Source organism: Gobio gobio (assembly GCF_949357685.1).
Source record: "Gobio gobio genome assembly, chromosome: 17".
NCBI classification, from domain to species: Eukaryota; Metazoa; Chordata; class Actinopteri; order Cypriniformes; family Gobionidae; genus Gobio; species Gobio gobio.
This window is the reverse complement of record NC_137110.1, coordinates 27,777,922-27,795,372: the sequence shown is the minus strand read 5'-3', so window position 1 is coordinate 27,795,372 and position 17,451 is coordinate 27,777,922. Positions and strand designations below refer to the sequence as shown.

Here is a 17,451-nt window from a genome sequence, read left to right as displayed (position 1 = left end):
AAACAAAGTCAGTGGAAATAGTCAGTTTGTTGAAATGGCATTTTTCGACTGATTGGTTCTCTTTGGGGGAAAAGGGCTACCAAAAAGAATTTATGTTAGGAGTTTGATGGCTGACGAACTGCAATAATTACGCAGAATAATGGGAAAATGTGATTTTACATATTGAAATTTTAAATACCTAACTGTAGATAATCGCTGCAATTAGCAGCACTAAGTGAAATATAGTAATTGATGATAAAAAACACATAACATTTCCCCCGAAACAGATGAACATGAATGTGGCAACATTTTATTAAGTTGATTGTTGTGTGTAGGCTATAAGCTATTGTGGCAGTTCGTAAATGAAATGACCGGTGACTTGCACTAAAAGTTTAATGCTCTCATGTTCAGAAATAACATGGCATCTTGCCTCTACACTAAACAATACCCTAAAGCTAACATAGGATTAACAAAATCAAACATGAGATGACAATATATTTGCCATGCCATTTTGCCGTTTGGCAAGTGTTTGGGATTAACCCTAACCCTAACCATCACCCTAACCTTACCCTAACCCTACAAGAGCACTCTGCATAGTACAATGTACCAGATGAGCTACCAAGCAAGTTTACCATGTCAGAAAAACCACATGAAGTTGCAAACGTGATGCAAATACCAAAAAAATTTAAAATTAAAAAAAAATTACAACACATACACTATGGCTAAATTTTGTTTTTTACAAAAAACAAACTGTTTTAGACAACAGTTTCACAAGTTTGTGAACCAATATAATCGAAGCGTAAGTGTACATGGTAAACAGGTTTAGCTTGCTGTCTGCTATAGAGGGGCTTAGATGGGATATTTTCCCATTTGACCAAATTGCATCAAATGAAATTATGCTGTGACAAAATGTTCAAGAATGTTTTTGTATTTTCTCATTTTAATTAAGTAAATTGTAACCACATAAAGCGTTATGAACCTGTCATTGTCAGCAAACTCACTTGATCTCTTTTTCTATCTCATTCCTTTTCCCTGAATATAGTGTGTGAAGATTGATGAGTTCCTTTAGAAATTCAGGGTGAGTGAGGGAGAGAGGCATTGGAAAAAATAAAACAGAGTGAAGGTGAGAGGAGAGCGGGATAGCCTGGAAAATAGGGTAAAGGAAGAAGAAGAAGAAGAAAAAAAAAACAGAGACTCACCCATGTGTGAAAGACATAATAGAAAATGTCAAAAGATGTGAGGAATGACTCTTTGAACAGGCTGTAAAAGCCTCTGTGCCATCAGACTGTCCAGGCAGGATTTTCATGGTGTCAATCTCTCTCTTTTCTTTCCATCTTTCTTCTGTGACCTCCTCTTAATCTTCTCAAATTATAATTTAGATGGAATAACTAGGTCCAGCAGTTGGTTTATTCAGCTTAAACAGGTTTACAGCAAATTCCTTTTAATGTGAGCATGAAACGGCATTTACAACCCATTTTACTTCTGCAATGTTGGGTATGTATATGTTTATATAAGATCATTTTCAAATTTAATTACTGTGTTATGTATTTTAGAATTTGTTTTATTTCCCTTGTTTTATTTCCTTGGTCCATACCTTGTTTATAATGAGTGATTAGCTCATTTTTAAATCAAATGCACATGTGACTAAAACTGTGCATCCAGAAAGTATTCACAGTGCTTCACTTTTCCACATTTTGTTATGCTACAACCTTATTCCAAAATGTATTAAATTCATTATTGTGTTCCTCAATTCTACAACCAATACCCCATAATGACAACATGAAAGAAGTTTGTTTGAAATCTTTGCAAACTTATTAAAAAAAAAAAAAAAAAAAAATCACATGTACATAAGTATTCACAGCCTTTGCCATGACACTCAAAATTGAGCTCAGGTGCATCCTGTTTCCACTGATCATCCTTGAGATATTTCTACAACTTGATTGGAGTTCACCTGTGGTAAACTCGGTTGATTGGACATGATTTGGAAAGGCACACACCTGTCTATATAAGGTCCCACAGTTAACAGTGCATATCAGAGCACAAACCAAGTCATGAAGTCTAAGGAATTGTCTGTAGACCTCCGAGACAGGATTTTATAGAGGCACAGATCTGGGAAAGGGTACAGAAAAATTGCTGCTGCATTGAAGGTTCCAATGAGCACAGCAGCCTCCATTATTTGTAAATGGAAGAAGTTTGGAACCACCAGGACTCTTCCTAGAGCCGCCAAACTGAGCGATTGGGGGAGAAGGGCCTTAGACCAAGAACCCGATGGTCACTCTGACAGAGCTCCAGCGTTTCTCTGTGGAGAGAGGTCAACCTTCCAGAAGTACAACCATCTCTGCAGCACTCCACCAATCAGGCCTGTATGGTAGAGTGGCCAGAAGGCATATGACAGCCTGCCTGGAGTTTGCCAAAAGGCACCTGAAGGACTCTCAGACCATGAGAAACTAAATTCTCTGTTCTGATGAAACAAAGATTGAACTCTTTGGCCTGAATGGCAAGCATCATGTCTGGAGGAAACCAGGCACCGCTCATAACCTGGCCAATACCATCCCTACAGTGAAGCATGGTGGTAGCAGCATCATGCTGTGGGGATGTTTTTCAGTGGCAGTAACTTGGAGACAAGTCAGGATTGAGGGAAAGATGAATGCAGCAATGTACAGACACATCCTTGATGAAAACCTGCTCCAGAGCACTCTGGACCTCAGACTGGGGCGAAGGTTCATCTTCCAACAGGACATCGACCCTAAGCACACAGCCAAGATAACAAAGGAGTGGCTACAGGACAACTCTGTGAATGTCTTTGAGTGGCCCAGCCAGAGCCCAGACTTGAACTCGATTGAACATTTCTGGAGGGATCTGAAAATGGCTGTGCACCGATGCTCCCCATCCAATTGATGGAGCTTGAGAGGTCCTGCAAAGAAGAATGGGAGAAATTGCCCAAAAATAGGTGTACCAAGCTTGTAGCATCATACTCAAAAATGATTTGAGGCTGTAATTGATGCTAAAGGTGCTTCAACAAACTCTGTGAATACTTATGTACATGTGATTTTTTTGCGTTTTTTATTTTTAATACATTTGCAAAGATTTCAAACAAACCTCTTTCACGTTGTCATTATGGAGTATTGTTTGTAGAATTGAGGAAAACAATAATGAATTTAATAAATTTTGGAAAAAGGCTGTAACATAACAAAATGTGAAAAAAGTGAAGTGCTGTAAATACTTTCCGGATGCACTATATATTATGAAGTGCATTATTGAATATTTCATACATTACTACATATAAGTATATTGTCACATATTTTTCATTACATGAAAAGTGGCAATAACTTATTCAAAATATTGTAACTAACAAAAATATTATTCTTTATATTTTCAATATACCTTAAATAATGTCCTATATTGATCGTTCATATATAAGGAAACATATTTTCTTTGTGTGAAGGAATGTGGACATCCTGGCCATATTTACCATTGCCCTCTATTAATCTTGTCCATATATTGTACCTTTATACTTATACTCTCTACTGATAGTTGGTGTGTAATGGCTGTTCTGATGCACTAGGACTCCTGTCTCATCCTTGTCTAGGTGGATGCTGCACACTGGTGGTGGCAGAAGAGATTCTCCTAATTACTTTGTAAATAGGGCAATTGCAATTAATTGTCGTCAATGTTCCATGCTCTCATTGGTTGTTGGGCATGTGGGCGATTTCATGCACTAGAAAAGTTGTACCGCAAGTGCTCACTCAAGCTGAAAAATTATGTACCGTTGCAATAACTGCATATGTTCATGTTTTTCTCAAAGAAACAATTTGTGAAAACATATTTTTGGCATATGCAAAGTACACATTATCTGGGAACATAGAAGTTAGATACTTCTATAAAATTAATGACTGTTCAGTATTATTTTTGTTTTAGCAAAGGTCCAAAAACAAGCAGTGTAAGCCAGGTTCTGCTTAAGGCTCATAGTGAGTACTAAATTCTGTGCATGCTAGTGTGAATGTGTAGATGCAGCAAACATGGTCATGTATCGGAGCTAATGGGATAAGTGGGGGCTTTGCAAATGTGGCAAGGAAAGTGTGAACACAGTGTTAAATATGCAAATGACACTGGAGGTTTCACTTATGCCAGATCTTTCACTTCACTGCATCAGCCACCAAACCAGTGTGGTGCCTCGAAAACATACACTGTACCCATGCTCTCTAGCATACTACACAGAAACACAGACATTTGACCCTTCTCTAGTGTGCATGTAACCAATAAAATAGACACAAATCTTCTACCCATACACCAAAAGGAGCCATAGCGGGCCAGCTGGATAATGAGTTTTACAGTGGAGACTTCCGACTGCATATCAGTGTGTCATTCTAAATGAACTTAAAAACATATGCTGAACCAACAATATAACAACAACTGGAACAGGACAATCACTACTGAGTCTTCACGAATGAAATCTGCAAGTGAATGAAATTCTGTCATCATTTACTCACCCTCGTTCCCGCAAAACTTTCATTCATCTTCGTAACACAAATGAAGATCTTTTTCCGTTTTCTGATTTCGGTCCGTCCATTAGCAGCTACCACTTTGCCGCTTCAAAAGGTTTATAAAGAGATCGTAAAACTAATCCATATGAATTGAGCGGTTTAGTCAAATTTTTTTGAAGAGACAATCGCTTTATATGATGAACAGATTTAATTTTGGCTTTTATTCACATTTAAGCATTCATCAACACACATACCAGTAATGGTAAACAGAAGCTCAAGCTTGCTTGCCTGCCATATGAGAATCAATGAGGCTTTAGCTTCTGCAAGAATCAGTGAGTTATTTTTCGGTTAAGCTTCTGTTTATGTTCACTGATCAATATTTATATGTGAATAAAAGCTTAAATTCAATCGGTTCATCGTTTAAGGCAATCGTGTCTCTTCAGAAATTTTGGACTAAACCTCTCTATTCATAGGGCTCTGTTTTAGAGGGACTACTCAGCACTCTTTAAGAGTTACTCAAAACATGCATTAAAAAGCTGAGTTTCTAAGCTTTAAAAGCTTTTTTTTGTGTTGTCCCATTCAGTGGTTGCTTAGTAATTTGATGGCAATTAATGATTTTTATTTATTTTTATTTTTGGGTGTGTGGTTGTACACATCAGGTTTATAGGTTTAACTTATGACAAAACCAATTTAAACTTTTTCATGAAAATAATTTTTATCAGCATTGCATAGTGATTATTCACATAAACTTTCACAAAAATGCAGTACAAGACATGGTGCTGACAAAATATAAGTCCACTAATATTCAACCTTGTTTGCCATTCATTGCAACTTGAGGGTTTGTACGATGCCTCAGAGAAATGCAATTCTCCTGGCAGCTGCTGCTGGTAAATTTGGTTTTATTAGAGCCAAGGAAATAGTGATGACTGGGATCCATGAACTCTCAAAAATTTTCAAATTTTGGAGTTTATCCTGATCCATCGATCTTAATGGAAATCTAAAAAAGGCCAAATCTCCAACAGGGTGTTTTAATATCATATCCCACACACAGCAAACATTTTTAGCTCTATTCTGTGGAGTCTGAAGAACCCAAAAGTGGCACTTGTTTAGAAACAAACAAACAAACAAACAAAAAATATCCCATAGAAATATATAGAAGCACACAGACCTGGACTTAAAGACTGACAGAAACTCATATACAGACATACCGGTACATAAGTTATGTTTCCACCTAAAGTTGCGAATTTAACTGGAAAATGGGAATACCGCAGAACACATTTACGAATAAAGCACCGTTTCCTTCTAATCAGTCAAAGAGAACAAAATCGTCACTTCCTGATAAACTGGCGATAAATATCCCCAAGAAAAATGGAAGTTGATGCAGTAGGACAAGCCACTATATATAATAATGTTCATATATATAATACTCAGAGCAAGTAGACGAAACACAATAAACGCCTGTTTTTATGCCGTCCCATCGTGAAGTCTTTTTTGATGCGCATCAAAGAATTTATTTAGTAAATGTTTCTATTGTAGTTTATGCGCAGGTCGGCTTTTTTTTTTGATAAAAATGTATCCAACACAGTTGAGCCTTTTTATGCGATATCCCAAAATGCACATAAAAATAGGTGGATGGAAACATACTGTAGCTATAGACAGAAATGTGAGAATATTTATGAAATCAGCTAAGCTTAATAAATTCACTGATTTGACAATGACACAATATGCAATAAAGCAAATTACAAAATAAAACATGAATGAATAAACAGTAAATTCGGTACATACATACTTTACGTACAGTACACTATACATTCAGGACTCCATTTAAGATGTAAATGTTCAGTATTCAAAACATTTCTACATTTGACCATTTCACAAGATCAAAACATCACAATGGCTGTGAGATGTTATTTCATGCAGAAGAGCTGATTAGAGGGGAAAAAAACAATATCCAATCTTTGAAACTGCTTGTTATTCATACTGTGGCCCATCCATGGGGGTATGTTTCCTGCTGTGCATAAACAAATAAGGTAGGAAATTGATGGGGGCTGCACAGAGAGCCTAATGAAATGGCGAATTTCTCTGCCTCCTTTGAAGAACAACGAGAAGCCCTTAAGGAACACAAGGAGAAATGTGATTTCTCTCCTCCCTTTGCTCTTTCTCTTTGTTCTTCCGGCTCTTACTTCTCTCTCCCCCCACTCTTGCCCTTTCTATCTCACATTCTCTCTCTCTCTCTCTCTCTCTCTCTCTCTCTCTCTCTCTCTCTCTCTCTCTCTCTCTCTCTCTCTCTCTCTCTCTCTCTCTCTCTCTCTCTCTCTCTCTCTCTCTCTCTCTCTCTCACACACACACACACACACACACACACACACACACACACACACACACACACACGCACACACACACACACACACACACGCACACACACACACACACTGTATGCACATTCCCCCTCCCTATTTTTCTAATTTTCCTGAGGACAGAGCAGCTTGGCACATGACATTGATTTCCATCAGCGTTTGGAAATAACCTCGCTGTTACCCAGGCAACACACATTTACCTTTCTGTCTTTTTTGCATATTGGTGCGAGTTTTTCCATCAGTGAGGGAACGAATGTGGAACGGTGATGACAAATGTGGTCAGGTGGGGCAGCAAGCAGTAATGCATGTGTATGTATTTGTGTGCAAGTAATAAATGGTGATGCCCAGCGCAAGCAGGGCGATGCAGCGGGACTGGGGGAGGGGTATAGTTTGGGTGTTGAGATGAATATTCTTCTGTGATCAAAGAGCAGGCCAGAGACCACTCTCATTCTTCCATTATATCATTTCAAACATCGAAAGCCGTGTCTTGAAGTGTTCCAAATAATGGTGGACAGTAATGTACATGTTACATGTTTGGGAAACTTACATACCAAAGCATAATATCATTTTACTCCACGATTTTTTATTTTGGTATTTTGGTATAATTTGTATAGGACTATTTTAGTATTAACTATTTTAGTAAATATTTAATATTTAAAGAAATACTCCACTTTTTTTGCAAATAGGCTAATTTTCCAACTTCCCTAGAGTTAAACAGTTGAGTTTTACCGTTTTCGAATCCATTCAGCCGATCTCTGGGTCTGGCGGTAGAACTTTTAGTATAGCTTAGCATACATCATTGAATCTGATTAGACCGTTAGTAGCATCTCGCTCAAAAATGACCAAAGACTTTCAATATTGTTCCTATTTAAAACTTGACTCCTCTGTAGTTACTTAGGCTGACAGAAAATGAAAAGTTGGGTTGTTGCCACAGGCAGCCGCTGGCGTTGTCTGCTGTTTATTTTCCCGAATTACTTATAAGGAAACTGAAATTTTGGACACATTTTAATACCACAGAAGACCAGGTTCTCGTGAAGCTACTGTGAAATATAATTCACCTACTATCGGCATACATTATTGTCAGCCAACAAAATGCAGAAGGGATTAGCATGGTCTAACCGTCATTTAGATTATGCGCAACTGGTGAAGACTAGTCGCTTTTCTCCCTACATCAAGCCTGCCGTTGTGGAACTTCGGGGCATTTTTCTAAAGGCGTGATCAAAACCAAGACGACAGTTGAGATGATCACCTTCATGAGAGATTTAGCAAGACGTCTTCCCGCACTTCATCGGTAATACTCGCAATGACGGAGCGCTATCCTTCAGCTGAGAAGGTGATGTCGGAGGGCTACGCTCGGCTCCGGTTCAAGGACACATCATTGCTGATTTGGCAACAGCAGCAGCTGGAGCTGGAGAAAGCGCCTCCGACCAATTACCTGAGCCGCAGTCAGAGCTCGTGGTACAGCCAGTATGGCAACCAGGCGGTTGTGATACAGGACAAAACAAAAGACTCAGAGAGACCTGGACAGTCCCGGATTTGTGCGGTTATGTGATAGTGTTATTCTTGTTGTGACGGATACAACACACATTTGAGTGTTTCAAGTCAAAAATACTGTAATTTGTATGTCATTATTCAGACAATCTGGTGGGCAAGTTTACACCGAGCTTCATGAACAAAGCATCAGTATTTGGCCATTAATGTGCAACAGCATAATAGTTTGAGGAACATCGTCTACTACTTATTATAGTTACAGACGAACGAGTATTAAAAATTAACTGAAACATTTTAAAACCATGTTATACCCAGAAAAGTGAGCATATATTTTTCTCTCTTTGGAAATCCCAGTTTAACAAACTGCACGCCTGTTTTTTTTAAAGTGTTTTTTATGGTAGCAGTGTTATTCTATGGGAAAACAAATTCAGAAATTGCTGTTCAAGGCACAACTAGATTATATACTTTTTCATTCAATATAACTACACTTGTAGAATTAGTTACTTGTTTAAACATAATTTTCATTTTTACATGCATTAAGATTTATATGAAACAATCTTAACACACACACTAGTATTATCCCCTGATTTCACAGACAAGGCCTAAACTAGTAGTCCCACACTTAAATGCATACTTGAGCTGTTTTAACTGCAAGCAAATTGCACTGACATATCTTAAAATATCAGTGCCATTGTTTTGTCTAAAAATGCACATCAGTAATGTTGTTTTCTAAGGGATGTTTATAAAAGATACTTAATCTAAACCCAGTCTGTGAAACCAGGCCTATATGTACCAAATATTCTAGCTTTGTCTGTATTATATCATGCTTTGATGCCTCCAAAAATGTGAAATCAAGATTTTCATGGGGTACTTTGACCATAAATATGGTACATTTTGACAACTTGACCTAATAGCGCTGCTCAAAATAGTATCTTACTTTTGCGTTTTAATGTCTAATAAAAAGGGGGGAAAACATTAAGTGCACTCAAATAAATAGATCTAGATAGTAAAAAGAAAAAAAAAAGAAAAAAAAAAAAAGAAAATGAAAAGTTGCGATTTTCTAGGCCGATATGGCTAGGAATAATCAAGAAACTTTGGGCCGTACCATGGGTGCAGCAGGCGCAATGATATTACGCAGCGCCTGAAAATAGGTTAACTTCCGTCGACATAACCAACGTGACAACCTGCTTGCATAGGGAGCGTGCTGGGGACTATTTTCAGGCGCTGTGTGTAATATCATTGCGCCTGCTGCACCCATGGTACAGCAGCAAAGTTCCTTGATTATTACGCCGGAATAAGATTACAGTTCCTAGCAAAAACGGTCTAGAAAATCGCAACTTTTCATTTTCTGTCGGTCTTAGTACACGATGTAACTACAAAAGAGTCAAGTTTTAAATATGAAAAATATTGATACTCTTTGGTCATTTTTGAGCGAGATGCTAACCGTCTAATCAGATTCAATGATCTATGCTAAAAGTTCTACTGCCAGATACGGAGATCGGCTGAATGGATTCGAAAACGGTAAAACTCAACAGTTTAACACTAGGGGAGTTGGAAAATGAGCCTATTTTCAGAAAAAGTGGAGTGTTACTTTAAAGCTACACTGTGTAACTTTTTTAGTCTATTCTTAGCTAAAAACACTTAGTTCTTTCAAAAATATATGTGCTCATTAATGTATACTTCTTTCAAGTAATAAAGTATTCTCGTAAGTTTATAATATGCCATTGAAAATACATAAGGTAATGGGATCTAACGGTGGTCGCCATGTTGCCCCTCCATCTTGAAAGTACATTAGCCAAAGAGGGACATACCCGTAAATTCAAGCTTCGCCTTTCGCGTTTTAACCGGTTTTAACACTGTGCGCGTCAACTTGTTCAGACTTGTCTGGTGCATGTGCAGAGAGTTTTCATCTCAGCAGCGTCCAGTAACAGAGTTATACGGAGTTTTCCTGGCTTGTTTATTCCTCAAAAGTCTGTTTTTCCTTGTGTGGTATTTCTGTGCGTTAACTCCGTAAGTAATAATAGTTATTGTCATTGTGGATGTGTTTCAGAGTGTGTCATCATGTTATTCAGTTGATGTCACATCATAAGTATTTTTGTGTCAACATACAATAGCGTAATGCTCACCTATTTGAATAGTCATTCAGTTATTAACAATGTTTATTCGTTTATAAAAAATATTTGCTTGTAATGTATGTTGATGGAAATATGTATCAGGTCTGATCGGCATATTAACACTTGTTATACAGAGCGCACTGCAGTGCTAGAGCTGCGCACACACTTTTGTAATCCGACACCGCTTGTTAGCAGCAGCATCGGCAGCTCCGCTCCTTTTAATGCAGCTGCATTTAGCGCCTATATATGGTACAATAAGCTCTGGTTTACGGTTACATTATACAAATGTAACTTATAAGTATAGTTATACAGTTCTTAACTGTGTATATTCTGTCATGTCATTATCATGTATATTTACCATCCTAATTTGTTCTCTCACAGAAACCACATTTATGTACATATCCATGCAAACCTGTTTATGCCTTGCAATTGGATGACTGAATAAACATTACTATCATCAAAGTTCACTCTGGATTAGCTGCAGTTCTTTCTAGCCGAATAATTAGGCCAGTTGAGTTCCAACCATCCCACTGCGCACAGAATATCCCACAGGCACCGTGTGGAATGTGGACGAGGTCGAACTGGAAGCCATATTAATCTTGGACTAAATCGGCCCCCGTAGGAGTTAAAACGAAATCGGAATTGAACAGAACAGAAACTAAAATTCACTGGATGGTCATATACAAGTTCACCACTAGATGGGGGAAAATATCACACAGTGTAGCTTTAAAATTAGCCTTTATTTTTTGTATGATCAGTTTTTATTTATTTTAAATCATTATTTTATTTTATTTAGTTTTGAGTTTTAAATATTTAAAGCTTTAGTCCGTATGTTTTGCCTTTTTGCCGCCATCTCTGTTTGAAACCTGCAATTGCAGTTATTTGCAGAATTATCATCTTTACATGGGTTGTGCATCAGCACGGCTCCTCAGCGTGGATGAATCTAATGTTTTTTTGGCTGTCATTCATTCACTGCACCGGTGTGGATACTGTACTTCGGAATCACATGATGTGTCTTGGAAGTACGATCAAAATAAGAATTTTCACCAGAAAATGTCATCTGAACACTGTTCTGAAGAAACTGAGAAAAAAAAAAGCATTACTATAAATCGCGCTACCAATGGTGATTGAATATAATGATCACTTAGCTCATATCACATAAAACTAAAAAAAAAGCAAATTTTTATTACTGTTATTTTTTGTTCTCAAATTTTTAATGTTAACATCATCAGCATTGCGTGACTATGTGTATTTAGTGTGTATTAGCATTACCTGTAGATTTTAATTCCTGTACAGTCTAATCTTTTGCTTTTGACTTATGGGTGAATCTCAGTTGTCACTGATGATTGTCATTTGGACCGTTCTGGATTACAATCTGCCATCAAAATGATACGTTTAATTATTTTACCTGATGTGAGAAAAGGCTATAAATGATCCGCAACCTGCAGCATCCTCACATGCGATAGCCTACTTGCCGGACTCCTTCTTTATGTATACAGATGTGATGTAATGACGCAAAGGTGAACGCGCCATGCTCGAATTTCCAGCGGAAAGCTACCAGTACCATTCAAATTACAGCATATTACTACAAGCTTACTGTTGTGAATTGGGCTACGGTAAGGAGATAGTTTTGAACACTGCTGGTTATGTACTTGATCAAAAAAATATTTTGGATCATTTTTAACCAAAACATTTTACGGACTGCAGCTTTAAATTTTTTTATTTTACTTCATTAACTTAAACATACTTTAATTCAGTTAGTTGCCAAGTCAACAAAAAATGGTTTAAGATTGTCATCTAATATTTATATTTCATTTTTTCTTTATTTCCATTAACAAAAACGATATTTAATAATTTTAGTTAACAATAACAACACTGCATTTCAGAAAAGTGAAGACAAGAATCCGAGACTTGGTCCAAGACCCGACAGCAATGTCTTATTCGGTTTATTCAATTGCGAGAATTAAATTAAAGTATCACTGAACTGGTACAGATACATTTGCACTTTTACTCTTTAAAAGGAAATTTAAAAGGAATTATTTTACTGGATTTCTGTACTTCATTCAATTTGTTGGACAATGTGCCACATTATATTCATGATAGGACGGCCCTACATTGACAGGACATGACTAAAATGTAATTTTTTTTATGCCTGTGTTGTGCAGATGGGGTTCCGTCTGGAGTGGTTAACCGTTTGACTTCCAGAGGTTTGATCCTAATTGCCATATTATGAACTTTAAGTCACTCCTGTCTAAGAAAGTCAATAGTGAGAGTCCAGAGGGAGTGTCAGCAAGTAATCATACAGGTGAGAGGTTGATAAATGATGTGTTTAGGGTGTATATGATTATGTATATTTCTTGAACAGTTTGCCATCTTCAAGAACAGCAGCATAAGAGCAAACATCTATAAGATATCTTTGGTGTGGCCAGTAGCCCACTTCCAATCTACAAGTCAAAGTGCAACTAGGGGGAGAAATTAATTTCTTATTGCCTGATTACAGTATCAGGTTTCACTTGGAAAGTCTTTAAAATATTCCATCTGCATTTCACTCAGTGTCACATTCCCACATATGCACAAATTGGAATGAATAGCAATGACCGCAGACATGGCTCCGCAGTCTCAGAAATAAAGATTGGCATTGCCAATATGTTGGTAGAAAGCAATTTGCACCTGAAGTGGGTTCTATCTCCAATTCTACCACACCATAAGTGTGTTGTCCAGCCTCTTCTCACTCAGATATTGTGTGAACATTTCACCTGCATGTAATACACATATCCAGCAGGCCCTTTAATTCACCAAGACTGAATGAACTGATCAGGTGTCCCCTTTTACGATCAATGGTTTGATTTGCAGCAATGCACATACTTAGCGAGAAAAGAAAACACACACGTTTCAATCATATCAAGATTCTGTGGGGGATTTGAGGAGTTTTTGGACATAATTTAGGTTTTCTGGAGATTGAGACACAAAATTAGGTTCCACTGGAATTCAAAGGCACCAGACCTGCTTATTCAGTGTAAAGTTAATTTTGATATGAAGACATAAGGCTCAAAATACCCCTATAAGGCTTCAGCTGGGTCTACATAAACAAATTTGTTATTACCAAATTCATGAGGAGGGAAAAATAACCCAACTTAGATGTGGATTCCTCCTGGAGGGCAACGTTATTATTTTTCGACCGCTGAAAATGTATTTTCAATGAACAGCTTTTTGAGAAAGGGCAAATTTGCATAGCTACCATAGAAGAGTAAATCTGATCATATAAATGTAAATAAGGAAAGATTTAAGTGAGTTTTCATATAAAAGTAAGTTGAAAACTGCATATGCGTGGGTATATGCGTGAGTGACATATAAGGGGTGAAAGAAGGAAAGAAAGAAATGGTGTGAGGGCTGGAGGGCACAATAACTGTGAATCTGACATCAGACTTAATTATAATTTTTCCATGTCTCACACAGCAGCACAAGACACTACACCCACCCTAACAAAGGGGGCAGCAGAGATTTCATAACATGCATGTAAACTGATATTATGGCTTTAAGACGCATACAGTATTTACAGCATAATAGCATATAAAGACCACTTTGTTATGCATTTTATAGTAGAAAGAAAGAAACAAAAGTCCAGCACTATATCACACTAAGCTTCTTATGCAAACCTGTCACAGGCATTTAATAAATATAATATAATAAATATTTAATAAAAATAAATATACTAAAATGTATTTGAAATACATTTCTTTTATGCTAAGTACTACAATTGCAAATTTATGTACTTATATAAATACCCTGCAATTGTACTTTTTGGTATACTAAATTGATATACTTAAAGTCTGCTAAATTGGAACAACTAATTTTGTACTTAATGCACTTTAGTTGTCCGGAAATAGTGCTGAGGTCCAACTAAAGACATTGTTTGCAAGAACTATTGCAAGTATACTTTAGGTACACTTTAAATATCTTGCATTTAAAGACTGATGTTATGCAGAGATCATACTATACTGATAGTGATATAAAACACATTTTAGGCTTTAATATAATACTTATGTATAATAAATAATTATAATATTTATATCAGTAAGTTTCAAGCGATATATCAGTCAAAATTTTAATGGCTTTGTAGTATACTTAGTATGGAATGAATATATTTTAAATACATTTTGATATAGGTTTTTTCACTAGGGTGATATAACTATAATACACATGCCTGCCTCTTTTGCTGAGTCTATATAAACTTTTAATGATGGTTATTAAAACTAGAGGCTAAACCGTTGTAAGCATGTTTATTTTTGCTTCTGACTCATCCAACAATTTGTAAGTGATATAAGTAATCATCTACACTGATGTGTATATTATATTTACATTGCACATTCACTAATTTCACTATTATCATGTAACCTCTAATATCACTATCATGTAAACATGTATGTTAAATAAGCCTATTTTATTTTTAAGCATATTTTGGAGTGGTAGGACAATGAAGACTCCCATCACACTCTAATCACTCATTTTCTTCGAGAGGATCTTCACCCACTTTCAATGCACCACCAGTCATGGCTGGCAGCCACTGGTATTGCTGTCCTAATTTGTTATACTGGTCCAATCAAAACATTTACTCTATCCCATACTGTACACCTGAATCTGCCCTGTATTCTCTGAATCTGTTTAGTGGCAGATACGAATGAGATGCATTTTTATTTTGTCAGAAATAAGTAGAACATGCTATTACTGTGTAAATTAGCCACTCTTTGTTCATGTAGTCAACTAGATTATGGTGCTAGTAAGATCATGGGTTTGATTTCAAGGGAACACATACTAAATATTTACCTTGAATGCACTAGGTCTTACATACATACATCAAGTAGGTGAAAGAACACAAGAGGCAGTGTGTTGTTGTGAATATCGTACAGTAAAATTATGCTACTGTTCCCTGAAGGTGGGAAACACAACTTACATACACATGACACATTATCAATTTCTATACTCAAATCAATTAAATGATTATTAGGCTGCATAAACAAGGTCAGCAGGAACTCGGAACGCTTTCTATAACACACGTTGTACTTGGTACATCGTAAGAAGAAAGGTATCTATGCTAATATTAGTATCTCTGTTTATCCCGAGGTTACCTTAGTCTGCCAGATCCGGGCCATATCCAGATAAGATGGAGGATCTGCGCCTAGACACGACCACAACACATCCTTGAAGTGTCTGCAGAGATTGCGTCAACTAGACTCTCCCCTGTGAAGGCCTCATCGACACAACAGCCAGTAGCACTGATCCACAACAAACCCGTATCCATACCACGTGATGAATCCGATCTTCAACCAGATGGAACTGGATTAAATATTTTGAATGTTCCAATTCAATCTGACTTCTGCCCTATAATATTTCCTGAATCATAATCACGCATTGTTTGTTTGTTGGCCAGAGGAGAACTGACCCCCCCAACTGAGCCTGGTTTCTCTCAAGTTTTTTTTTCCTCTATTCTGTCACCCAATGGAGTTTGGGTTCCTTGCCACTGTCGCCACTGGCTTGCTTAGTTGGGGACACTTAATATTCAACAATATTATTGATCTGACTGCATTGACTATTGTATGAGAACTGAACTGAGCAGGACTATGGCATCACTGTTTTTCTCATCTGGTAACCTTGATGCATATCCTTCACTTGTGTGAGGAGCTCTGCAACAACTGGGAGACACCACAGGTTCTCCTACTACAAGACTGCTGATGACAACATACTGTAAAAATTTTTTGGGGAGACTAGTAAGGGGCCACACGGATCAGTGACAAATTCTCCTGCAACATTCTGTCCAGTCTAGGTTGTATTGTTTCCACAGAGCAAAATACATAAATCAGAGTCCTGTGTCACTGGTGCACAAAGGCATATTCTAAAAAGAGTGCATTCATCTATTGTGAAGTAAAAATTATAAAGAATGCTCTGTTTTGCCCTGACACTGAAATGCCACCTGCCATTCATATAACAACCTTAGCTGCGCAAATCATAGGAAGAATTTCACCCACCCAGGGGACAAAGTTGCCATCACTAATGTTCAGGCCATAGTGACCCAAAATGACACAACAGCAATAGCCTGGATCTTACCAAGCAGGTGTTCACAGTTCCCATTCAGTCGGTCACGTTCGACGTACGTCGGACGTACCGACGAATTGGGATCACTTCTGGGAGCCCCTATCAGCTTCGAGCTATCTAGAACCGGCCAATGAACAATTGGCGTGCGAGATTTGCATCTCGCGCTCCGCCCCGCGCCGCGGGTATAAACAGGAAGCGAGAGCGAATGCACGCTGTCATTCACTTCGGAGCCAAACGGCGAATCGAAGACCACTCAACATTGAGTTTATACTGCTATCAGCAAGACTGTTTAGAGAAACCGGAGAAGAGGAGAAACGCGTGTTGGAGAGACGGCACATTCCAGCGGGATTGCGGAAGACTCATCTGCTGCCTCTGTAGTACAGAGAAAACTGCTGTTCTCACAGCAACACATTTCTGTTGGTCTGGTGGGCGTTTTCCCTGTTTGAGTACAGGCACGGGCTGCACTAAACCCCGTGCGCTGTCGCGTTTCCCCCTGAGTGCTTCAGCACAGAGCGTTTCCTCACAAAAAGAGCTTCACGGGTGACGTGGTGTCTTTTTCAAGATGTCTTACCACCCGTGCGTTTCTGGATGCGGTCGTTCCCTGTCCCCTGCTGACGGTCACAATCGCTGTCTCACGTGTTTGGGCACACAGCACGCTGAGGCGGCGTTTGTGGATAGTTCATGTTCCCACTGCGGGAACATGACTATCTCGGAGCTAAGATCGAGACTCTCCTACCTCCGGGCTGGGGGAGTCCCCTTACCCATCCCACGAACTAGTTCTACCCCTAACCCGGGTAGACCTACTTCTTTGGATGGCCAGGGTGATCTGAGGATTACGTTTAGGGCAAACCCGCCGAGCGAACCTCCGCAGGCCCCTAATCCCTCAGCTCCGCAGCCGGTAGAGCCTCCGAGAGAAACCGCTGGACCCTGCCACGG

The 17,451-nt window shown here is 38.2% G+C and overlaps 1 protein-coding gene across 1 annotated transcript; it reads left to right on the top strand.

Moving 5' to 3' along the window:
- Window positions 1-8,123: 8,123 nt before the first annotated feature.
- On the top strand, window positions 8,124-8,396 carry LOC307141581 (uncharacterized protein BRD3OS; the record flags this gene model as incomplete). Its single annotated transcript, XM_079841910.1, has 1 exon — window positions 8,124-8,396. One exon carries the CDS (start codon window positions 8,124-8,126, stop codon window positions 8,370-8,372), a length of 249 nt encoding a protein of 82 aa, XP_079698036.1. The 3' UTR covers window positions 8,373-8,396.
- Between the last annotated feature and the right edge of the window lie 9,055 nt (window positions 8,397-17,451).